The sequence below is a fragment of the Bufo gargarizans genome, unplaced genomic scaffold (genome assembly GCF_014858855.1).
Source record: "Bufo gargarizans isolate SCDJY-AF-19 unplaced genomic scaffold, ASM1485885v1 fragScaff_scaffold_395_pilon:::fragment_2:::debris, whole genome shotgun sequence".
NCBI lineage: Eukaryota > Metazoa > Chordata > Amphibia > Anura > Bufonidae > Bufo > Bufo gargarizans.
This window is the reverse complement of record NW_025334108.1, coordinates 49,149-76,252: the sequence shown is the minus strand read 5'-3', so window position 1 is coordinate 76,252 and position 27,104 is coordinate 49,149. Positions and strand designations below refer to the sequence as shown.

The 27,104-nt window shown below is 42.9% G+C and overlaps 1 protein-coding gene across 1 annotated transcript in view; it reads left to right on the top strand.

The window, feature by feature from the left end:
• TSPEAR (thrombospondin type laminin G domain and EAR repeats) overlaps positions 1-27,104 on the top strand; it is a gene marked incomplete at its 3' end in the record, with an annotated part of 36,899 nt that overhangs the window by 4,659 nt on the left and 5,136 nt on the right. The window contains exons 4-5 of the mRNA XM_044273099.1: positions 6,536-6,667; positions 12,464-12,696. Of these exons, the coding sequence (XP_044129034.1) occupies positions 6,536-6,667; positions 12,464-12,696 (365 nt within the window). The remainder of the gene's footprint in view (positions 1-6,535; positions 6,668-12,463; positions 12,697-27,104) is intronic.

Below are 27,104 nucleotides of genomic sequence, written 5' to 3'. Positions count from 1 at the left end.
GGAGGATCGTCCAGTGTCTTGACGGACAGCCAATTGGATCCTCTGGCTCAGTGCTGATGACATTTTTTTGGGTCTTCCACTTGACTTTTTTGTTCAATAACCCTCAGGATCATTTAAGAAATTCCAAATGACTGTCTTACTGCGTCCCACCTCAGCAGCGATGGCGCGCTGTGAGAGACCCTGCTTATGCAGTTCAACAACCCGAACACGTTTAAAAATAGTTTTTTTGCCTTTGCCATCACAATGTGTGACTACCTGACAGAAAATTACAATGAATCCACATCTTTGCACAGATTTGGCCTTTTAAAGGCATGTGGTCCTAAACTTTTCATCAGCTGAAAAACAGCCTGTTTCAGTTTAATCGTTATTTTCAATTAATTGAATGCTCAAAAAATGTTTTGTCTCACTCTCATTTCTTCTTGTTGCATGTTGAAGCTCTACTTGGAACCTTGTTAACCACTTCAGCCCCGCTAGGTGAAACCCCCTTCATGACCAGAGCACTTTTTACACTTCGGCACTACACTCCTTTCACCGTTTATCGCTCGGTCATGCAACTTACCACCCAAATGAATTTTACCTCCTTTTCTTCTCACTAATGGAGCTTTCATTTGGTGGTATTTTATTGCTGCTGACATTTTTACATTTTTTGTTATTAATCAAAATGTAACTATTTTTTTGCAAAAAAATGACATTTTTCACTTTCAGCTGTAAAATTTAGCAAAAAAAACGACATCCATATATAAATTTTTTGCCAAATTTATTGTTCTACATGTCTTTGATAAAAAAAAATGTTTGGGCAAAAAAAAAAATGGTTTGGGTAAAATTTATAGCATTTACAAACTATGGTACAAAAATGTGAATTTCTGCTTTTTGAAACAGCTCTGACTTTCTGAGCACCTGTCATGATTCCTGAGGTTCTACAATGCCCAAACAGTAGAAAACCCCCACAAATGACCCCATTTCGGAAAGTAGACACCCTAAGGTATTCGCTGATGGGCATAGTGAGTTCATAGAACTTTTTATTTTTTGTCACAAGTTAGCGGAAAATGATGATGATTTTTTTTTTTTTCTTACAAAGTCTCATATTCCACTAACTTGCGACAAAAAATAAAAAATTCTAGGAACTCACCATGCCCCTCACAGAATACCTTGGGGTGTCTTCTTTCCAAAATGGGGTCACTTGTGGGGAAGTTATACTGCCCTGGCAATTTAGGGGCCCAAATGTGTGAGAAGAACTTTGCAATCAAAATGTGTAAAAAATGACCGGTGAAATCCAAAAGGTGCACTTTGGAATATGTGCCCCTTTGCCCACCTTGGCAGCAAAAAAGTGTGACACATCTGGTATCGCCGTACTCAGGAGAAGTTGGGGAATGTGTTTTGGGGTGTCATTTTACATATACCCATGCTGGGTGAGAAAAATATCTTGGTCAAATGCCAACTTTGTATAAAAAAATGGGAAAAGTTGTCTTTTGCCAAGATATTTCTCTCACCCAGCATGGGTATATGTAAAATGACACCCCAAAACACATTCCCCAACTTCTCCTGAGTACGGCGATACCAGATGTGTCACACTTTTTTGCTGCCAAGGTGGGCAAAGGGGCACATATTCCAAAGTGCATCTTTCAGATTTTGCAGGCCATTTTTTACACATTTTGATTGCAAGGTACTTCTCACACATTTGGGCCCCTAAATTGCCAGGGCAGTATAACTACGCCACAAGTGACCCCATTTTGGAAAGAAGACACCCCAAGGTATTCCGTGAGGGGCATGGCGAGTTCCTAGAATTTTTTATTTTTTGTCACAAGTTAGCGGAAAATGATGATTTTTTTTTTCTTTTTTCCTTACAAAGTCTCATATTCCACTAACTTGCGACAAAAAATAAAAAATTCTAGGAACTCGCCATGCCCCTCACGGAATACCTTGGGGTGTCTTCTTTCCAAAATGGGGTCACTTGTGGCGTAGTTATACTGCCCTGGCAATTTAGGGGCCCAAATGTGTGAGAAGTACCTTGCAATCAAAATCTGTAAAAAATGACCGGTGAAATCCGAAAGGTGCACTTTGGAATATGTGCCCCTTTGCCCACCTTGGCATCAAAAAAGTGTCACACATCTGGTATCGCCGTACTCAGGAGAAGTTGGGGAATGTTTTTTGGGGTGTCATTTTACATATACCCATGCTGGGTGAGAGAAATATCTTGGCAAAAGACAACTTTTCCCATTTTTTTATACAAAGTTGGCATTTGACCAAGATATTTTTCTCACCCAGCATGGGTATATGTAAAATGACACCCCAAAACACATTGCCCAACTTCTCCTAAGTACGGCGATACCAGATGTGTCACACTTTTTTGCTGCCAGGGTGGGCAAAGGGGCACATATTCCAAAGTGCACCTTTCGGATTTTGCAGGGCATTTTTTACACATTTTGATTGCAAAGTTCTTCTCACACATTTGGGCCCCTAAATTGCCAGGGCAGTATAACTACCCCACAAGTGACCCCATTTTGGAAAGAAGACACCCCAAGGTATTCCGTGAGGGGCATGGCGAGTTCCTAGAATTTTTTATTTTTTGTCGCAAGTTAGTGGAATATGAGACTTTGTAAGGAAAAAAGAGAAAAAAATAAAAATCATCATTTTCCACTAACTTGTGACAAAAAATAAAAAATTCTAGGAACTCGCCGTGCCCCTCACAGAATACCTTGGGGTGTCTTCTTTCCAAAATGGGGTCACTTGTGGCGTAGTTATACTGCCCTGGCAATTTAGGGGCCCAAATGTGTAAGAAGTACCTTGCAATCAAAATGTGTAAAAAAGTGGCCTGCGAAATCCGAAAGGTGCCCCTTTGCCCACCTTGGCTGCAAAAAAGTGTCACACATGTGGTATCGCCGTACTCAGGAGAAGTTGGGGAATGTGTTTTGGGGGGTCATTTTACATATACCCATGCTGGGCGAGAGAAATATCTTGGCAAAAGACAACTTTTCCCATTTTTTTATACAAAGTTGGCATTTGACCAAGATATTTCTCTCACCCAGCATGGGTATATGTAAAATGACACCCCAAAACACATTCCCCAACTTCTCCTGAGTACGGCGATACCACATGTGTGACACTTTTTTGCAGCCTAGATGCGCAAAGGGGCCCAAATTCCTTTTAGGAGGGCATTTTTAGACATTTGGATCCCAGACTTCTTCTCACACTTTCGGGCCCCTAAAAAGCCAGGGCAGTATAAATACCCCACATGTGACCCCACTTTGGAAAGAAGACACCCCAAGGTATTCAATGAGGGGCATGGCGAGTTCCTCGAATTTTTTTTTTTTTGCATAAGTTAGCGGATATTGATTTTTTTTTGTTTTTTTCTCACAAAGTCTCACTTTCCGCTAACTTAGGACAAAAATTTCAATCTTTCATGGACTCAATATGCCGCTCACGGAATACCTTGGGGTGTCTTCTTTCCGAAATGGGGTCACATGTGGGGTATTTATACTGCCCTGGCTTTTTAGGGGCCCTAAAGCGTGAGAAGAAGTCTGGAATATAAATGTCTAAAAATGTTTACGCATTTGGATTCCGTGAGGGGTATGGTGCGTCCATGTGAGATTTTATTTTTTGACACAAGTTAGTAGAATATGAGACTTTGTAAGAAAAAACAAAAACAAAAACAAACAAAAAATTTCCGCTAACTTGTGCCAAAAAAAATGTCTGAATGGAGCCTTACCAGGGGGGGGGGGGGTGATCAATGACAGGGGGGTGATCAATGACAGGGGGGTGATCAATGACAGGGGGGTGATCACCCATATAGACTCCCTGATCACCCCCCTGTCACTGATCACCCCCCCTGTAAGGCTCCATTCAGACATCCGCATGATTTTTTACGGATCCATGGATACATGGATCGGATCCACAAAACGCATGCGGACGTCTGAATGGAGCCTTACAGGGGGGTTATCAATGACAGGGGGTGATCAGGGTGATCAGGGTGATCACCCCCCTGTCACTGATCACCCCCCCTGTAAGGCTCCATTCAGACATCCGCATGATTTTTTACGGATCCATGGATACATGGATCGGATCCACAAAACGCGTGCGGACGTCTGAATGGAGCCTTACAGGGGGGTTATCAATGACAGGGGGTGATCACCCCCCTGTCAATGATCACCCCTCCTGTAAGGCTCCATTCAGATATCCGCATGATTTTTTACGGATCCATGGATACATGGATCGGATCCACAAAACACATGCGGACGTCTGAATGGAGCCTTACAGGGGGGTTATCAATGACAGGGGGTGATCAGGGTGATCAGGGTGATCACCCCCCTGTCAATGATCACCCCCCCTGTAAGGCTCCATTCAGACGTCCGCATGTGTTTTGTGGATCCGATCCATGTATCCATGGATCCGTAAAAATCATGCGGACGTCTGAATGGAGCCTTACAGCGGGGTGATCAATGACAGGGGGGTGATCAATGACAGGGGGTGATCAGGGAGTGTATATGGGTGATCACCCGCCTGTCATTGATCACCCCCCTGTAAGGCTCCATTCAGACGTCCGCATGATTTTTACGGATCCATGGATACATGGATCGGATCCACAAAACACATGCGGACGTGTGAATGGAGCCTTACAGGGGGGTTATCAATGACAGGGGGGTGATCAGGGAGTGTATATGGGTGATCACCCGCTTGTCATTGATCACCCCCTGTAAGGCTCCATTCAGACGTCCGCATGTGTTTTGCGGATCCGATCCATGTATCCATGGATCCGTAAAAATCATGCGGACGTCTGAATGGAGCCTTACAGGGGGGTGATCAATGACAGGGGGGTGATCAATGACAGGGGGGTGATCAGGGAGTGTATATGGGTGATCACCCGCCTGTCATTGATCACCCCCCTGTAAGGCTCCATTCAGACGTCCGTATGCTTTTTGCGGATCCGATCCATGTATCCGTGGATCCGTAAAAATCATACGGACGTCTGAACGGAGCCTGACAGGGGGGTGATCAATGACAGGGCGGTGATCAATGACAGGGGGGTGATCAGGGAGTTTATATGGGGTGATCATGGGTGATCAGGGGTTTATAAGGGGTTAATAAGTGACGGGGGGGGGGTGTAGTGTAGTGTGGTGTTTGGTGCTACTGTACTGACCTACCTGAGTCCTCTGGTGGTCGATCCTAACAAAAGGGACCACCAGAGGACCAGGTAGGAGGTATATTAGACGCTGTTATGAAAACAGCGTCTAATATACCTGTTAGGGGTTAAAAAATTCGGATCTCCAGCCTGCCAGCGAGCGATCGCCGCTGGCAGGCTGGATATCCACTCGCTTACCTTCCGTTCCTGTGCGCGCGCGTTCACAGGAAATCTCGGCTCTCGCGGGAGGACGCGTATATGCGTCCATCCAGAAGAGCAGGACCGCCGGCAGGACGCAATCCTGCGTACGGCGGTCCTGAGGTGGTTAAGATCCAACAATGTAAAATATGATTTTTTGCCATTTTTCATGTGGTCTTAAAGGGACACTGACAGGCCCAATTAGCATATTGAGTTATATATATCACAGTACAGGTCATATAAAATGTATTAGAATCATGTAAGTATCCCCCCTGCCCACCTTATAAATACGGAAATATAAAGTTTTATAACCTGCTTGTCCGGTCTCCAATCTGCCCAAGGGGCGGCGTTTCATCTGAAAATGCGCCCAGCCAGCCGCTCCCAACTGCCGTTCTGAAGCCCCGCCCAGCTCATCAATATTCACTTCGCTGGGCGGCGGCTACAACTCTCCAGGTCACGATCCTGCGCATGGGCAATCGAATCCTCCTGGCATCGTTCGTGTGTAATCTTCTGCGCCTGCGCCCCGCCGTGGTTAGATCGCGCCTGAAGCGCTGCTGCTATGAACAGTGTCTGGCGCATGCGCATGAGGCAGAGGCTCGGGGACGCAGGCAGGGTGTGTACGCAGGCGCGATCTAACCACGGCGGGGCGCAGGCGCAGAAGATTACACACGAACGATGCCAGGAGGATTCGATTGCCCATGCGCAGAATCGTGACCTGGAGAGTTGTAGCCGCCGCCCAGCGAAGTGATAATTGATGAGCTGGGCGGGGCTTCAGAACGGCAGTTGGGAGCAGCTGGCTGGGCGCATTTTCAGATGAAACGCCGCCCCTTGGGCATATTGGAGACCGGACAAGCAGGTTATAAAACTTTATATTTCCTTATTTATAAGGTGGGCAGGGGGGATACTTACATGATTCTAATACACTTTATATGACCTGTACTGTGATATATATAACTCAATATGCTAATTGGGCCTGTCAGTGTCCCTTTAAACTTTTTATCAGGACTGTATATACAAGTCTGCCCACACTCTCTGCAATACATTCATTCATATTAGTTCGTGCATTTGTTTTAAGAAATATTCAAAAAAATTTCACCACTTTATACAGGACTATAGTTGAAAAATAAGTTATTTTTGTAAAGGTAGAGAAGAATAAACTCAGTTTTGTTTCCCAGTCGTGAAGAGTTCTGTGATTTAATTTGTACATCTTTCTTTTTCTAGAAGCTGATATGAAGGTGACCTTGGGTCCAAAGCCCCCATGTTCAGATAATGAAATTTCCCAATTCTGGATGGATACATCTCTCAAGGGTCTCTTCCTCTGTAATGGCATTGAATGGATTCCTGTACTTGAAAGTATGAATGCTATTATATATGTATATATAGATGACCATGATTGTAGTTCTCATGTATTACACTATAAAATGCAAACAACTGTGATAATAATGGTAACATCCATGATGGTAATTTCACCAATCAGTGATACACATGAAGATAAGATCATTTGTGGAAAAAACAGTTTCTCCACTTATTGGGCGTTTCTCTTGCCCCCTCCCCCTGCCTCCTGCACTGATCACTCCAGTGATCAACAGAAAGGTAGACATGGGACAGCTTTAACAGCTGATGTCCATAAATATCTATGGAGACTGGAGGGGAAGTGAGCTGTTGTAGAGAGACTGGCACAGATGCTACATCGAGTAAGTGTTCTTGCTTACCTCAGTGCTGGATTCACAGCAACACTGCTCAGTACTGTTGTACAATGTCCTTAATTCTACTGCTTCTGTGTGTATGTGTAAAAAAAGGGAGACATAGGAGAGCAAGATCTGCTCTTGTCTGTATGTGCACTTCATGGGAGACAATATAGAGAGCCAAAATAGGAAATCTGCTAAATATAAAGGATATAAGCCATGTAATGGTCAGATATAGTGTCATTCTACTTATTTGGAAAAATCACCTAACACAATAGGTTTGCTTTGAAGATTTACAGTGTTCTGCAACTTTTAAAGAAGTCCTCCACTGTGTTCCTTAGCCATTGTCTCCATATGGTTGAGATTCTCAAAGTAGTACATTATCTCAAGAAGAACTAACCTGGCAAATCCTTGACAGGCACAGTGTTAAAAAGGACATCCTCACATTACTGTTGAAGCCTTACAATAAATGATGTAAAAGACTCAAATCAAATTTTATGTACCACTCGGTGGCACTTATTGATACTAAAAGAAAGGCCAAAAATGACTATACAAGTAACTATTAGGTCATTTCTGTTTTCACATGGGTGTTATGTTATGTTAACTAATTTCCACATGAAGCATACCCAACAGTCAACTGATCATTGTGGGTCTGTCTTCTGAAACTCTAGAGATCAGCTATTACCATGATTATTTAATGGGACATGTAGTGTTTGGCATTTATTCTAGTGCATGAGTGATCGTGTATGGTATGTGATAAATCTACCATAGTGGAGTCACTTTTTCTTATAGGCTCTCCCTTTGTCTGATAGATTTTAGCTCCGACTTCCAAGCAGGGAGGATCTGGGAGAACTCTGCAGTGCTTTGGACACCAGGAGATGGAGCATAACTAATTTTAGCAGAAGAGTTGTGGTATATTCTAGTCATGGATATAACATATATATTACTATTACTAGTAATGCTGGATTTACATGCCGTGACCAGCAGCCAAGTATCAATTACTTGCAATGATCACCTCACTGTGTGAAGATAAACAATCGCTACTGCTATAGCTTGTCCTCATACAGCTGAATTGTTTCTGGGCAGCAGAGTGCTTTTTAGACAGCACGATCTGCTGCCCAGAAAATATTATTAAAACTGTTTGCATTAACTATTGTTGCACTTTATGAATGAGCGTTTAGCTTTAGATGGCCCAATTATCGGGAACAAGTGTACATAGGAATGTTCATCCCCAATAACTGGCCTGAGCATCGGCCCATGTAAACCCAGCGGGGGGTTAAGTAGGCCTGGGGGTAGTGTTTTAATGGAACTTTTGTTTGTTTTGCCTAGTATATGCCATCATAACAATAGCCTTTTGCCTAGCATATGCAATCATAATGAAAGATTAATAGGTTCACAGTGCCAACTTAAATGATCAAACATTGGTAAAAGACAGCAATTCTCATCCTTCCTCAAAGAATTATGTTGGTTTCATCAATATATAAACCGGATTCCAAAAAAGTTGGGACACTAAACAAATTGTGAATAAAAACTGAATGCAATGATGTGGAGATGGCAAATGTCAATATTTTATTTGTAATAGAACGTAGATAACAGATCAAATGTTTAATCCGAGTAAATGTATCATTTTAAAGGAAAAATACATTGATTCAAATTTTCATGGTGTCAACAAATCCCCAAAAAGTTGGGACAAGTAGCAATAAGAGGCTGGAAAAAGTAAATTTGAGCATAACGAAGAGCTGGAAGACCAATTAACACTAATTAGGTCAATTGGCAACATGATTGGGTATAAAAAGAGCTTCTCAGAGTGGCAGTGTCTCTCAGAAGCCAAGATGGGTAGAGGATCACCAATTCCCACAATGTTGCGCAGAAAGATAGTGGAACAATATCAGACAGGTGTTACCCAGTGAAAAATTGCAAAGACTTTGCATCTATCATCATCAACTGTGCATAACATCATCCGAAGATTCAGAGAATCTGGAACAATCTCTGTGCGTAAGGGTCAAGGCCGTAAAACCATACCAGATGCCCGTGATCGCCGGGCCCTTAAAAAACACTGCACCACAAACAGGAATGCTACTGTAAAGGAAATCACAGAATGGGCTCAGGAATACTTCCAGAAACCATTGTCAGTGAACACAATCCACCGTGCCATCCGCCGTTGCCAGCTGAAACTCTACAGTGCAAAGAAGAAGCCATTTCTAAGCAAGATCCACAAGCTCAGGCGTTTTCACTGGGCCAGGGATCATTTAAAATGGAGTGTGGCAAAATGGAAGACTGTTCTGTGGTCAGACGAGTCACGATTCGAAGTTCTTTTTGGAAATCTGGGACGCCATGTCATCCGGACCAAAGAGGACAAGGACAACCCAAGTTGTTATCAACGCTCAGTTCAGAAGCCTGCATCTCTGATGGTATGGGGTTGCATGAGTGCGTGTGGCATGGGCAGCTTGCATGTCTGGAAAGGCACCATCAATGCAGAAAAATATATTCAGGTTCTAGAACAACATATGTTCCCATCCAGACGTCATCTCTTTCAGGGTAGACCCTGCATTTTCAACAAGATAATGCCAGACCACATTCTGCATCAATCACAACATCATGGCTGCGTAGGAGAAGGATCCGGGTACTGAAATGGCCAGTCTGCAGTCCAGATCTTTCACCTATAGAGAACATTTGGCGCATCATAAAGAGGAAGGTGCAACAAAGAAGGCCCAAGACGATTGAACAGTTAGAGGCCTGTATTAGACAAGAATGGGAGAGCATTCATATTTCTAAACTTGAGAAACTGGTCTCCTCGGTCCCCAGACGTCTGTTGAGTGTTGTAAGAAGAAGGGGAGATGCCACACAGTGGTGAAAATGGCCTTGTCCCAACTTTTTGGGGATTTGTTGACACCATGAAATTCTGATTCAACATATTTTCCCCTTAAAATGGTACATTTTCTCAGTTTAAACTTTTGTTCTGTGATTTATGTTCTATTCTGAATAAAATATTAGAAGCTGGCACCTCCACATCATTGCATTCAGTTTTTATTCACGATTTGTATAGTGTCCCAACTTTTCTGGAATCCGGTTTGTAAATTCAATCCATAAAGTATATTTTTTTGACCATGAAGAAATGTTGCTTTTTCTGATGTTGTCACTCAAGGGCATACTGATCATATGACCTAAATGCCCATGGGGCGGTCTGTGCCCTCTTTACCGCTGCCAGCCAGGTAAGTAATGATCTAATGCTTCCAGGGTTAATTCATGCTGGGAGCGTCAAGTACTTATGTAACTGGCAGGTGGCTGTAGGTGCCCTGACTTCTCAATTCAACTGTATTGCCACCCTGAGTAGAAGAGCAGGACGTGGCATCTGGCGCTGGCTTTCACTGGGGGACAGCTTATGGGGAGGTATTTAGTGATGCACTGTGGTATGTAGGTTCTGCCTGGAACATCACATATTTGTATTGTTAACGATTTTATGAAACTTCTAGAAATACACAGCAATTCTGAATAATTGGATTGTTAGCGGTTGCTTTCTCTCCATTGTTCAGAATGGTCATTGTTATATTCTGCAGCAGTGGTGATAGGGAGAAATGGGTATTTGAACACTGCAGGCAGGTTGTATTTCTTGTAATCTTAATGAAAATCACATTATGTTCAGCAGCCTTACTTGTTATGGCAGCATGAAGGAATTAAACCATTTCTTTAGAATGCACTAAACTGTTGAAGTTAATCAGACTTTAGTGCATTCAGAGGTTAATAATTTTTATTTTTTATATGGACAGAGGAAAAATAGATTACAGCTTTCATCTACGGAGCCTTCCATACTTAGTCTGAAGTGTACAGATAAAATATTCAGGAAAAATTCTTGTTTTAATATTGAATAATTAAACTATAGAGACATATTTACATGTAGAACTTTCCAGCGCTCACAAGGATGTATTTGTGGCATTAATTATTATTCAGTTATCCCATGCATGTTTCTTGTATGTTGACCCAGCACATGCAGGTCATGTAAGGCTTCCTTCAGTTCTGCACTCCAAATATTTACATGAGAAGAATGAAATTCAAATATATTAGATATTGTTTTCCAATTCTTTTAAGAGATAAATTAAAAATAAAAACCTAGCCATGCACTTTAGCTTAGGCTGCACGCACGCGACCGTGGTGTGTTTTGCGGTCCACAAATCGCTGATCCGCAAAACTTGGATGGCGTCTGTGCGCGTTCCGCAATTTGCGGAACGGCACGGACAGCCTTTACATATAATTGCCTATTCTTGTCTGTAAAGCGCGGACAAGAATAGGACATGTTATATTTTTTTTTGCGGGGCCACGGAACGGAGCAACGGATGCCGATTCAACTGATTTCTCCTGAACAGACAGATGGTCAGTGAAAAACAATGGTCCTGTCCATATACCCCTTGAAATTAATGGGTCAGGGTTCAGTCTGGATGTAAACATCGCTCATGTGAAATTATTTAATGTACTAAAGTTTTACACATGTAGCTGAGGCTTATGTGGAATACTTGGAAATCGTCATAACAACGTGAATGCATGAAGTTCAGACATTATGTTTAGTGATGAGCAAAGTTATGCAAATTCAGATTTGGCTGCCTCACTGAATTTCACAAAGAAATTTGATTTGTAACGAATTACTTCAAGAAGCGCATTTCTTTGTATGTAGCTGGTGCAATGACAGGGTATGACGATCACGCCACCCCAAGTCATTGAACTCCGCAGATACCACATTCATCGCTGATCAACAATTTGCCTCCAGGGGTTAATCCGGTAAAAAAAGAAATAATATAAAAAATATATATACATATATATATATATATATATATATATATACTCACCTTATCCATTTGCTTGCGGAGAAGCCGTTGCGGCTATCTTGTTGGATGGTGAAGTCACCATGCCAGCCCGCTGGCCTGACACGATGTCGTCATCAGTGATGACTTCACTGCGCCCGGCCAGCATGATGACGTCATCATATCACCGCGCAAGATTTCACACCATGTCTTTAATCAAGATAGCCGCACAAACCCTCGGGAGTCTGGTGTGGTTACGTGACCATCAATCAAGATGGCCTCTCTGCAAGCAAATGGATGAGGTATGTATATATTTTTTTGCCACCAAATGAAATTCGGATCAAAATAAATTCATTTGGCTTTGATTCTCTCAACAGTAATTATGTTATGACCAGAACTGTGCATAGGCTGTGTTCTTAATGCCTAGAAATACAATAAATGCCTGAACATGCAATTCAAGAGAAGTGTTATGGGAAATGTTAGACCTCTCTAAGCTTCAACAAGTTACCGGGCAGAAATATTTAACAGCTTTCAGCAGTTGAATTAATTGGACCAATTTTAAATATTGCCTGAAATGCAATGAAACGCCAAAATAAGCCTTCATCTAGTAGGGCAAAAAGTGCCTGTGAATTGTACCTGCGGTAATGTGCTATGTTTTTAACTGTTACCAGGAAAGGAGAAGCTTGACTATGTGGAGGACTATCAGAACCTTGCCACTGCTTCAGAATCGATGGGGTTGGAGATCTTCTTTATCCCAAATGTGGGTTATTTTGCTGTAATGGCTAACAAGAACAACCAGCCTGGCTCAGCCCTGTACAAGTGGATCAACGGAAAATTTATAATTCACCAGTACTTTTCTACCTACCAAGCCCAAGCCTGGAAGCACTTCACAATAGAAAAAAGGGTGAGAATCTATTGCATCCATAGGCCCAACCAATACTTGGGCTTTAATACTCTTTGATGAAGGCTTAAAGGGGTTGGCTACTTTCTGGCTACTGTCGACCAATGTGTAGGTAAGATGACTATGTGGCACTTATTAATATAGCCTTCATTGATATTCTGTGCCATTTGGTATAATTTATAAGCCACACCATGCCTTGTTAGGCAAATCTTTTGTGCTGACTGCATAGAGGTTCTGTCCAGAAGGTGACTGCTGCTGACCAGACACATCACTCAGTCTTCTCTATTCAAACACACTGAACTTGCACCAAACTGGCAACAGGGCATATGCAGATGGCAGGTGAAGTATATTTGAATGGAGGAGACATTACATGGAGGTGATTTGCCTGGTCACATGCTCCTCCATCAGCAGCCATTTTATGGACTACCCTTCTGTGAGGATAGCACTACAGACTTGGAGCATACCTTATGAGAAATAGAAAATGGCATAGAATATGGTCAAAGGCTATACTAGTAAGTGCCATATAATCATCTTACAAACACGTTGGTCAACAGTAATGAAAAAGTGGCCAACCCCTTTAAGTACATTAGTACAGTACAACCTAAGCATGCATTATAATTTCACTGTTCATTTGGTCCATTGTTATCCATGAGCTAATATTATTTACAGATCTTTCTATTTAATGTGGGTCACAATTTATTGATCTTCAATGTTACTCTTGGTGACCATATGAATATGTTTTTCCTATTTGTCTATATGTTCTACTTTCTCTTTAGATCTTAAGGTTTCTCCATTTAAAATTTCATTTTATCTATGTTGTGTTCATTGTTTCCTTTTTCTCATAATATGCTAGGCCTGATTTGGTAAAGGATGCACTTATTTTCCTTCTCCACTTTTTGCCAATATTGAAAGGTGTAGCACTGAGAGATAATATGGTTAAAGAGGTTGCTCCATCCTTTACATTGTTTTATAGGTTCTGCATAGTGTAAAATAAGTACTGATCTTCAAATACTTCAAAGACCCCCACCGATCCCTGCTTTCTGGCCCCTCTCAACAGGAAATGACCAATCATTGGCTGAGGATGGTCACCACTGTGGTCAGTGACTGACTGAACAGTCATTTCCTGTGTGCCGAGAGGGACCAGGAAGCAGAGACTGTCGGGAGCGGTGTGGGAATCAGTAAGGTGTGTATGGAGTTATTTTACCAACACTAGTCAGAAATTATCATTTAGGTACACTCATAGTAGGGAATGTGTCTATGGTCAGCTGTAGCCACTAGTTTGATTTAGAAAAAGTTTGTAGGAAAAATGTGGAAAATGAATGTAAAATACATTATTGAAGAGATGTAAGAAGAAGAAGGAAATGCAATTATGAATTAAGGGGGGTTTCATGGAATACAATTTTGATGTCCTGTCCTCTGAATAAGTCATTAATATGTGGGGGTCCAACTCCTGGCAATCTTACCAATCAACTGTTTGTAGAGGGCACAACGCTGCGGCCTCTTTTGATGTCACATTTATTTGTCATATGGCCTATGTGCCGCTCAGTCCCATTCAGGTGACTGTGCCTGGGCTACAATACTAAACACAGCCACTGTTCAATGTACAGCTCCGTGTTTGGTATGCTCTGACCTATGAATGAGACATTGGTGGCCGGGGAAAAGGTCATAGTGCCCACTAGGTCACTGCATCATCTTCAAACAGTTGATCAATGAAGGTACCAGGATTCGTTGTAGTAGAGTTAGAATCACATGCTTGATGAGATCTGTTATCTAAACTAATTGTGTAAAGCAAACACCTTCAATTGCTTTTCAATGGATTTTGTTTCGGGATATCATGATGAGTTAAGAAATTGGAGTCAAGCGTTTGAGTGTTAACCCTGCTACATCCGTAGGATGTTCTCTTGGAAAACTCCTTTGATGTATTTAGTAGAACTTCTTGTGTTCATTTTTTTCTTTTAGTTGTTTTTAACTGGTTAAATATAAAAAAAACTACCTGTTGCTCTTTAGAAACATACTCCCTCCCTTTTGGCTTCTCTTGAAAATCCATGTTCCTGACAACTCACTGGATGCCCTCTGCCTCATCAGAGTGTGTCTAGGCTTTCCTTCGCTGCCCTAGCCTTTTATGAATGTAAAACAGCGGCTTGTTCCTCCCCCCTCCACTCCAGCTACACCCTTGTGCCTCACAGTTTGCTATAGTAAGGTTGATTTCACATGAAGTGTTTTTATGCATTTCACTGCTGTTTTGAGTTTTTTTTTTCAGAATTCTTTTTCATAGGCTTCTCTATAGAAGCTCAAAAATGCATATGCAAAATCCTAAAAAATGCTTTTACATGCACTTTATAAAGCTGAAAAACAGTTAAAGTGTGTGGAGGAGCCCTAATAGTAATAGATTGAACTGCGGTAAATGCTTTTATTTTTCACTATATCTTATTATGTAATTATATTCCATTAGCATTAGCTGCTGAAAAAACTGCTGAAAATATGCCATTAGCCACAGGATATGCCACAACTATAACAGGGTTATTTTAAGGGGTAGCTAGAAGAGTAAGAGTGAATTGGACTGACAGAAGTCTCCTCCAGGAGCACTGCCACTGAGCGAGTAGATTATAGCAGCCCTAAATTCTGAGAGAGGGGCCCTATAGCTGGAGCTCGGCATCTGCTCTCATAACTCCCCTTAGGCATCTTAGTGCCAGGATATATTTTTTCAGAATATTACAAGTCAACAGATCTTGATTATCTGAAATTCCCTAATTGTGGCACAGCTACCTTAGCCCAGCATTCTGTATGGACTGTAAGACTGACGTGGAGTTTTTCCTTGCGAATATATTTCGTCTCTTGCAGATTATAAATGTATCTCTTTTTCTTTATATTATACACTTTTGAGTCTGTGAATAATAATGACCAAATTTTTTACTGTTTTCAAAGGTACAGTAAGAAAACACTAGCCCATATGGAATTAAAATCCTTTGTACCCCAAGGACATCTGCTCCGTGCCTTGCATTATCCTGGGCAAATATCTAGCTTTTATATTCTAAAAGAATGTACTCCCGGTTGGTTTAGACAAGATTCTGCCCCCCGATAGAATCAATATGCAATGGGGATGTCGACATTTGTTAAAGAGCGTATTTTTCTAGCATTTGCCTTATCTTCTGTGGGAAACATGTTTTGATAAAGCTAGGTGCCGAGCAGATCCGCCACTGTACAGTTTGTTTTATGTCGTTTGAACATAAAGCAAGAGAAATGATGAAAAGATTTTGGTACGATTATGAAACACCCCAGGAGGTATGAAGTACAGGCAAGGACATGCTGTGAATAAATTACCACTTTATACATAAACAGCTGTGTCAGGGGCTTATGTTCTACCAGCTGGGAAGTTGTCGTCTTCCTCGTGTCGAGAGAGAATTCAGAGTGGATAAAAAAAAAGCGAGCCCTTCGGTGTAGGAGACAGCATGACCTCGAGGTGTCACAGTAAACAGTCTGAGGCCTATTGCACATGACCGTATGGCTTTTTTAGTGCTTTGCGGTCCGTTTTTCATGTATCCATTGTTTGTTTCCGTTGTGTTTCCGTTTCTGTTCCGTTTTTCTGTTCCGTTTTTCCATATGGCATATACAGTATACAGTAATTACATAAAAAAAATTGGGCTGAGCATAAAATTTTCAATAGATGGTTCCGTAAAAACGTTCAGTTTTTTTTGTGGACCCATTGACTTGAATGGAGCCACGGAACGTGATTTGCTGGCAATAATAGGACATGTTCTATCTTTCAACGGAACGGAAAAAACGGAAATACGGAAACGGAATGCATACGGAGTACATTAAGTTTTTTTTGCAGACCCATTGAAATGAATGATTGCGTATACGGACCGCATACGGAACGCAAAATACGGCTTGTAAACGAAAAAAAAAAAAACGTCCGTGTGCATGAGACCTGAGGCAGAGAACGTTAGGCAGAATGACTCAGAGTCAAACCATTGGATGCATCAACACTTCATATTGCTGCATAAATACTCTAATCAGACCTCCAGGAAAGCTGAGTGACAACCAACATGCGTGCTGTCATGGTAGCCATATTAACTGTCACCCAGCTTTCTATGGAAAAAGATATAAAAAGGGGGGGGGGGTCATTTATCAAACTGGTGTAAAGTAGAACTGGCTTAGTGGCCCATAGCAACCAAGCAGATTCCTCCTTTCATTTTGGACAGCTCCTTTGGAAAATTAAAGGTGGAATCTGATTAGTTGCTATGGGCCACTAAGCCAGTTCTACTTTACACCAGTTTGATAAATGACCCCCCTAGAATTTTAAGTATGCAAATTAGATAATGCCAGAGACAACTGTTTTGGGCTTCTTGCTCTAACACAGAGCAGCATATACTGGTGGCTGGAGGAAATGCTCAGGAGAGGTATTATTTTTCATTGAAGAGACATAGCAGTGTATGGAAGCTTATTTTTCAGGCAAAGCTCCATGGGAAATTGTATGCAAATTAGATTATACCCGCCAAACTATACAAACAGATACTGTATATATGGTAAATAAGAAGAAATAGAAAACAGCGGCACTACGCAGTTAAGTCACCTCTGCCCCTTGTATGTCGGAAGTCCATAGACCAGCGGCTACCCCCGTAGATCAAGATAGTGGTGCTCGGCGTGTATGAAGATGAACAAAATCGATATAGAAGGCAGAGACGCGGCACTCACCAGGGTCATGAAGATTGCTTAGAGCTTTATTGCTGGTTAGATGGCATGCTGCGCAGGCTGGGGAGCGGGATGGCCACGGTGCGCTTCAGCGGTGACGGCTGTTTCGCGCAAGGATCGCGCTTCTTCAGACCACCTATGACGTGCAGGCGCACGGACGTGCCTTTAAAGAGAAGCCGTCGGTCATCACCATGGTGATCCCAGACGCTCCCCGAATGCGCAGCTGCAGGAAACAGAGAGAGGAAAATAATAACATTCACAGAGAAGTACATCATTGCAATTTACAGCACAAACATTGTATGCATCCTATTGTGGCGACAAATTCCAGAGGCCAGACGTGATAATAAATGAAAAGATACGTAACTTGCAAATTAGAAGCGCATGATAAGTTGAAGGCTGAGAGAAGGAATAAACCAAAAGCATTGAGGGGGTTCATTCAGAACCCGTCAATGCTAACGGGGTAGTGGGGTTATAAAAAGACCGCCATGTCATTCTTGTCATTGAGGCCATGGGGTCCCATTGCGCCCGTCCTGATGATCCATCTGGCCTCCCGTTGCAGCAAGAGGCGGTGGCGATCACCACCCCTCGGGATGGGTCTCACGGCCTCAATGCCAGCAAAGGAGAGGCCAGACGGATCACCATTATGGGTGGAACGAACGTGTTCGATCAAGCGGGGTGAACCTCGCCCAGTCCGAATAGAGTTAAGGTGCTCTCGTACCCTCTCAAACATTGGCCTGATGGTCTTTCCAATATAGAACCTACTACAGGTGCATGATACAACATAAACCACGTATGAGGTGCGACAAGTGATAAACTCCCTGACCTTATGCGTAATACCCCCCAAGGACAAACTCTTTGCCTGTGAATTGTGGGAACAGAAAAAGCCCAATCCGAGCTTAAAGTGAGAATGACAGCGATTCAGCACATCAATTTTGAAAAAAAGCTGAACAAGAAACTAGCTGTCACCCAGATCGAAGTCAAAGAGAGGAAAAGGGATAAGTTCCTTCGGGATAAGACCGACTACGAGACCGACAGGGTTTTCAACTGGAGCGAGACCCGTGGCCGCCCGCATCGTAATTCACGCCGCACCCGCAGTGACTTTTGGACTTCTGAATCCGATTCCAGCCAGTCCGAAACTGGATCCACTGCACGGACCGTCAACGACGCCCCTTTGGGAAGAGAATCCGAAGGGGACGAGGTCACCGTAAAAGGAAGTAATGTCCAAACGCGCAAATCCACGAGGAGGAGGCGCCAGGTCACATGGAAACAGTCATTATCCCTGACCTACCCCCGTTCACACAGGACTCTAGTAGTGTTGTGATTAACCTTACGGCCTATGAGTTGCCCCCAAGCTGTATCTCACTCCTCCAGCGAGGACTGGGATACAGCTTGGTGGAACAATTCAATCCTGTCGATTTCGAAGTAGATTTATATAAGGCGGTATGCAAATTATTCTTGAGAAAGTTGTTTGCCGAGAGAAGCGCTACACGCCCCCCACCCTTACCTGGCGAGGTCCAAGCTCGCATGACATGTGCTGAGTTTCATTTGCAGCATAGATTCGACACAGAGGAGTTGTTATGTATTCAGTTCCTGGCAGGCATTGAGAGCGAGGACACCACTTTGTCCGAGCCTCAGACACTATTTACGGGTGGCATCAGGTCCACGTTTTTGCCCCCCATGCCGACGGGCTCCCCCATTGACCTGTTCCATAAGAGAGTCCTTAGGGATGCACGTGCACTGATCTATCCGGTTGCACCCCCTAATATTACTCATGAGGAGAAGGCCGCCCTACAGTGGCTTTGCGGTCTTGAAGATGTGGTCATTAAGCCCGCCGACAAGGGGGGCAACGTGGTCCTGATGACCAAGGCCTATTACTTGGAGGAAGCCTCTAGGCAATTAGATGACACAAGTGTGTACCAAAAGCTGAGTAAGAACCCTGTTCCATCTATATTAGCCAGTGTTCATTCACTCCTTTCTAAATATGTTGATCTGCAGTTTTTGCCTAAGAGTATTCTAGACAAGCTGGTCCCCAAGTTTCCCAAGAACCCGGCCTGGTACTTTGTTCCCAAAGTGCACAAGTCGCTGTCCCATCCCCCAGGACGACCCATCAATGACATTGAATGGCAGGAGGAATTCCACCTTGTGTCCTTGGACGTGGAGAGTCTCTATACCCGTATCCCTCATGATACTGGCTTGAAAGCCATAGCGTCTGTCCTCGGTCGCACAGACAAGAGTGTGTTTTTTTTCGCAGTTTGTACAAGAGTCCCTTAACTTGATACTCACCAACAATGTCTTTCAGTTTAATCGTCAGTGGTACCGCCAGATACTAGGTACAGCGATGGGCACGCCGGTGTCGTGTACGTTTGCTAACCTGTATCTGGCGGTATTTGAGGAGACCCACGTCTTCTCCATGGATAACCCCTTTCTTATGCATATCCATCATTTTCTGCGTTATGTAGATGACGTGTTCCTGGTCTGGTCGGGCAGTGAAGGGCAGTGTAGGCAGTTTGTGCAGCACCTTAATAAGACCAATAATATGAACATGAAGTTCACTCTCAACTTCGGTGGCAACTGTCTAGATTTTCTGGACGTGCATGTCACCGTTGTTGATGGGGTTCTGCACACTACAGGTTTCCGCAAACCCACTGCTACTAATTCGCTGCTCCACCAGACCAGCTTTCATCCCCTGGCAGTCAAAGACGCTGTCCCTTTTGGGCAATTCATACGTCTACGTAGAATCAACAGCACTGATGCTGACTATTTTAAGCAGGCTCACCAACTTAAAGAGAGGTTGCTTGAAAGGGGTTATCCAAGGAGGGTCGTTGTGGATGCACTCCATCGAGCGGCTCTTCGTCCTCGACTCAGCCTCCTCAGTGACAGAACCCAAGATGACAATGAAGATAGGTTTGCGTTCATTTTTAAATTCAGCCCAGCAGCTGATATAGTGAAACGAGCTGTGAAATAACTGGGACCTTCTGGGTGGCGTTGTTTGCAGCAGACCCCTCATCACTTTCAAGAAATGCCATACTTTGAAGGACAGATTGGTTCATAGTGTCCTTAGGTCCCCTAAACAGTCAAATTGGTTACAGAGTAGAATACCCCAGGGTAACTACAAATGTGGAACCTGCTCCTTCTGTTCCCACAATTCACAGGCAAATAGTTTGTCCTTGGGAGGTATTACGCATAAGGTCAGGGAGTTTATCACTTGTCGCACCTCATACGTGGTTTATGTTGTATCATGCACCTGTAGTAGGTTCTATATTGGCAAGACCATCAGGCCAATGTTTGAGAGGGTACGAGAGCACCTTAACTCTATTCCGACTGGGCGAGGTTCACCCCGCTTGATCGAACACGTTCGTTCCACCCATAATGGTGATCCGTCTGGCCTCTCCTTTGCTGGCATTGAGGCCGTGAGACCCATCCCGAGGGGTGGTGATCGCCACCGCCTCTTGCTGCAACGGGAGGCCAGATGGATCATCAGGACGGGCGCAATGGGACCCCATGGCCTCAACGACAAGAATGACATGGCGGTCTTTTTATAACCCCACTACCCCGTTAGCATTGACGGGTTCTGAATGAACCCCCTCAATGCTTTTGGTTTATTCCTTCTCTCAGCCTTCAACTTATCATGCGCTTCTAATTTGCAAGTTACGTATCTTTTCATTTATTATCACGTCTGGCCTCTGGAATTTGTCGCCACAATAGGATGCATACAATGTTTGTGCTGTAAATTGCAATGATGTACTTCTCTGTGAATGTTATTATTTTCCTCTCTCTGTTTTCTGCAGCTGCGCATTCGGGGAGCGTCTGGGATCACCATGGTGATGACCGACGGCTTCTCTTTAAAGGCACGTCCGTACGCCTGTTTGTCATAGGCGGTCTGAAGAAGCGCGATCCTTGAGCGAAACAGCCGTCACCGCTGAAGCGCACCGTGGCCATCCCGCTCCCCAGCCTGCACAGCATGCCATCTAACCAGCAATAAAGCTCTAAGCAATCTTCATGACCCTGGTGAGTGCCGTGTCTCTGCCTTCTATATAGATACTGTATATAGACAGCTGTTTTGGAGTCCTTGCCCCTCATAGTTAACCATGTGACGATGGAGGACTACCTAAGGAATTCTATTCTTTGAAGCTGCAGTAAAATCCTGGAATAAATGTGACTGTGATACAATTGCAATAGGATAGGAAGTAGCATGGGACCTTCCAGCTTGGATACCGTGTGATTGTCCTATAGGTAAACACTGAGGCCCAGATTTACTAACTGTTAAGATGGCGTCAGCTTAGACAGGCGGTCTAGACCTACACCAGATTTATTATAAGGGCTCAGGCTGGATGATGAATAAAACACTTTTCACTGATTCTATACCAACTATTGGTTGGCTTACTTTGGGACAAATTGTTACACCAGGATTGAGCCGAAATTACGGAGCCTTTACACTGCCCAAATCCATCCCTTTGTTGGAACAAAGTGTAGAAACCCTACATGTGGCAAATTGCGCACATTTTTGTAATTTTGCACTATTTTTACTAGACAGATTTTTTGGGCAGATACATTAGTAAATACAGTATGGGCCTGAATTTGCACCACGACAAAGTGTCGCTATAGTGCTCTAGGTGTATATTTGTAGTGTGTAAACTGCCTATTTACACTTTGCTTGCCATGTGGGTAGGTACAGTTTGTTATAATCATACTGCTTGGTGTTTGGTAATCCTTCAATTTGTCTAAATTGGACATTTTAGCATGCTATTAAAACCTGTCTGTCAAACCTGGTTCTGCTATGCTTTGTGCAGACGGTTTGATGATGATAATGGCTTACATTCCCAATAATAGCTCTATCGATTTCAGGAAGGACCCTTTCAGCCATAAGAGAATGGTAATTTGGTGTTGGACATGCAAAATATTCCATTGTTTTGGACGTTGTTTCATACCTCTGTTCATTTGGTTTCCACTGCTTCTGAACATACTGCATTTTCATGCAGCTGCCACTAGGGGGATCTCAGTGCAAAGAGATTATTACAGTAACTGTATAAATTCCTATGCTCTGAGCTCCCCCTAGTGGTAGCTGCAGGCAGACAACTTTGCAATATATGATGGGAAGCAGGAGATTGATCAGTGTATTTATGCCAGTTGTCTGGTGGAAATACATTGAGAAATATGGTGTTCAGAGTGAGTGTCATATTTATGAAGCACCTGTTTCACTTATTCCGACACAGAAGTTCGATCAAGAGGGTGAGGCCAATGGCGAGTTTTTTTATTACAATTTTTTTAATTGAAATTTCATCCGTAAATTCTGAAATATATGAGTTTTGATTTGCTTTCTGCATTGAGTGGGAGGGATTGATGCACATGTGTATTGGCAAACAGGGTGGGGTGGGGGACCCTTACTAAATTTTGCTATGGTCCTCTATGAGATTGGGTGGCTTGGAGCAAGACAGCAGCACTATTGTCCGCTGAATAAATCTGTGTTCTGATAGGGACCACTCAAAAGACCTTTGCACTTGGCCCATCAATGTGTTAAAATGGCCCCAATGTCATCCATTGTTCCTTAGATCTTTTATCTGTAAACCCCCACCTCACTTTTATTTAATGGATGTTCCTATAGAGCTGTTCAGTCATCAGTTATAGACTTATCATGGATTAATCAAGTACATTATAATTAGATCAATATTACAAATTCAATTATTCTTCAGTTGTACACGACTTAAGTATCACTTTGTTTATCTTAGTGTTGAGTCTATTGAACACTATAATGGCCAGCAGCAAAAGTCTATATCATCAAAGCAATCAGATAAATGCCAACCCTGATATAATTAGTCGTTCTGCAAGGGTCAAACAGCCGTTTATGGATTTTTCCTGGAAACTGAAATACCACTATGGGAGTAAGCTAATAGCCAGTAACCTTATTTACTAGTTACCAACCCTCATAACATTTCACATCACAATATTTCCTGTTCATATGCCTTATTGGGACATATGGGCACCATAAAGAGGGACCTATAACCCCCATATGAGTCACAGCGGAAAGGTGCAAGCAAGCAGTGGTTTCTACTCTGGTAGACTTGAGTCATCTATGTATTAGCTGGATGGCGAAATACTACATTTTCTCTGCAGAAAAAAGTGCAACCACAGATTTCTATGAGATTTAGGAGCCACATTGGAGAGAGGTTACATGTGGTGAGACAGCTTATAATGTAGAAAACTGTAAAATGTGCATTGCAGAGAAGCGAACAAAAAAAGATCACTGAAAAAACATGTATTTTGTATCCTTACCAAGATGTGCCCATATGGGCATGAAATGCGTTGTATTTTATTGAGCTCTATTTGTTTCATTCACTTTATTTCTAAATACACAAATAACTGATGAGTAAAGAAAATAGAAATATCTTTAACCCTCCATTTGGGAACAGTACTGATTAGTCCATAATTTTATTTGGTCATGCTGACCATTGCTATACAGAAACTACTGAGATAGAATCTGGGAAAGAATTTGTCAATCCCCTAAATACACTTACCATAACTGTGCCCACCACCACCGATTTTTATGTAATTATTTAGTGCCCATACTACACATGATGCACTTACTATTTTTTTCTTGAAGGGGTTAACCCATCTTGGTCTTTCAAGGCCAAGATGGAAATAGCCACAGTAAATTCCGGCCAGGGGAGGATGGACTTATAGAAATATCTGAGCGGCCGGCCCCCTGCTGTTTCCATAACTCCCCCAGCAGTGAATGGGAGCAATGCAAACAGCGTAGCACAGAGAGCTAACTTACGAGTTACAGAAACAGTGTAGCTTGCTGTGCCATGCTGTGCCATGCTCGGCTATTTCTGTAACTCGGCCTGTCAGGTGGTTATTGTGTTTATTCCCACAACCCCATTAACTCTCTTGACTGAATGATCTCTCCAAAATTTCAGATTTTTTATTTTTTGATTTAAACAGATAATTTCAGATAATACATGCCCCTAAGGGAATGCTGTTGATTTCCAAAAGTCTGTTGTCTTTTCATATGGATTTTCTATGTATTATGGCAGTGAGTGGGTTAACCAACAGATCTGGATTTGGGTTTATCCTGGCAGTCCCCTGGTATAAACCCTTTAGCCCTATGCAGGGATCTGGAGTTTGCTGTAAGGGAACCACCAAGCCGCTACCACCTGGCGTAATCTCTGTGAGATTAACTGCTGACCCATGGGGGACACAGACACTGGAGCAGGGCACAGAGGGGTCCGGAAAAATTGGAGTAAGACATATGACATAAAAATGGGTTGTTAATTGAGAATACAATCCTATCTTCTAATCGCGCTAGATAGATATTTTCGAATGTGCAAGAGACAGGGGTTCCCATCGCCGTGCTCTCCTTTTGTCAGTACCATTGGTTCTCCAATATATTATAAGATAAAATAAAATCCAATCCCTCTTTAATGAATTCACAATATTGGCTACTCTTATCTGTACCCTCGAGTACTTCCATCACTACCCTCACCCCCATAGTCTGCGGTATGCGGGTGTATAAGCTTTCTACATCTAATGACACCAAACTGAAACCCTCCTGCCACTGAAAATCTCTCAGCGCCAGGAGGAAATCATTGGTCTCCTGTAGATATGAGGGTATACTACTCAATAATGGTCTCAGTAACCAATCTATGTATTTAGACAGGGGCTCTGTCACTAAACCAATCCCTGCCACAATCGGGCGGCCTGGTAGTTGGTCCAGTGACTTATGTACTTTTGGTAAAAAGTACCATGAAGGTTTTGATGGAAACAATTGGTATATAACTTATCCATCATTTTTTGGGGGAGCACTCCGCTACCTATATGTTTCTGGAGAAGATATTTCAGTTGCACATGAATTATCTGGATAGGATCCTTCGATAGCTTATCATATACATCAATATCCCCAAATTCTTCTAAATGTGTAGAAATATGGAATCCTAGGGGACCTACTTTCACCGGGATTTCTCCCTCTCTAATATCCTTCTCTTATACTGAGACACCTCTGAACATTTTATGCAGATTTAATTTGCTCATAGATTTAAACATGTCTACTTCAAAAGTGACCGGGTCAAACCGTTCTACCAGACTGTATCTAAGCCCCTTATTCCGGGCTGAGATACAGTCCGGCGACAGCTCGCACTCAAATTAATAACATTGTTTTCTTTACAACCAGAGACTGCATCAGAATCTATTGTCTCCAAGAAACTTGTTTTTTCTTGCGATTAGATTTCCTGATTCCTTGGTTTCTTCCTACCGCCCCTCCTGGTACTAAGCCCAAAGGGCCCTTAGTTTCCTCAGCTGTTGGCCCCTTCTCGATACCATTACCAGGGTCATCGGAAGCACTGGAATCTGAATCGGTAATCCAATAATCACTCTTTACACGTCGAGGATATTTTTTCTTATATTGTTTCCTCTTATTCCAATCAAATGCTTTCCCCTTATCATAGTCTTGTTTGTCTCTTAGGAATTTACTGCAATACAGTAATAAGTCCAAGGTCAGGGGAGGCAGAATCTATACGGGTAACAGGCACAGGTCAGATCAGGTAATGAAATGGGTAAACAGGCAAACGTCAGTACATGGGCAGACAGTAAAACAGAACACCTTTTCAGAGGGCTTAACATGCTAAAGAACTTTATTATTCAGGCATTTTCCCACAGGGGAAGGTGCCTTAGGAACCCCAGGGTCGCCAGCCATTATCTGGTAAAGGTTAGGGTACATACTTGCCCTTTAGGAGCCAGAGGGAGTGTGCATATTCACCCTACAGATGGAGGTGTAGAGGCTTTTCTAGCAAACGGGCCTTAGTCTGCATGAAGTGACAGAGCTGGCCCAACAGCTAGGTCCGGCCAAAGATAGGAGCAGGAGGTGGCTCTGGACTGACAGGTAAGGCCTCGTTCACATCTTTGTTAGGAGAACCTTGAGGCTGTTCTGGCACAGAGCAGTCTGCTGGATCTCGCATTTTTGTCCAGCCGAAACTCGGCATTTATGCCTGAAAGTGGCCAGATCACCGTAGGACCTCATTGTATTTTCCCACTAAATTACTTTGCATCGCAATGAGGTCCAGCGGTGATCCGGCCACTTGCCGGCATAAATGCTGGGTTTTCGGCTGAACAAAAACCGTTGCATGCAACAATTTATTGTCCGGCTTACAGCTGGCATTTGTGCTGTATAAGACAACTGGATCTCCTTAACAGAGAAGTGAATGTAACAGAGAAGTGAATGTAACAGAGAAGTGAATGTAACAGAGAAGTGAATGTAGCCTAAGTTTAACATAACTTAGGGAAAAAAACGGTGCCAACATTCACAGCAAAATTTGCATTTGACACGTGCATTTTGTCGTGAATTTCAGTCAGTTTCTGCCATGTGCCATCTCCACTATATGTCAAAACAGTCTTACTGAAAAACTTGTAATGCAACGTAACTTAGTGGGAAAATATATGAATGACTTGTGAAGGTAGGAACTACAGCCATAGCAACTAGAGGGGCCCAGAGGTTGAAGGGGGAGGGCTATCAGGTGCAAGAAAAATGTACCTTTTGGAAGTAAATAACAATTAGGTGGTTTTTTTTGCTATAATGTGGGTTTTTAGGTATATGGTGCTACTATACCTACCATTATTATTGCTAGTTATGCTGCTGTTTTAATTTTCTTAAACTAGGTGCTGGAGGCCCCATCATATTTTGCTATGGGGCCCTATGAATGATAGTTTCACCCCTGGTAGGAACATCTGTA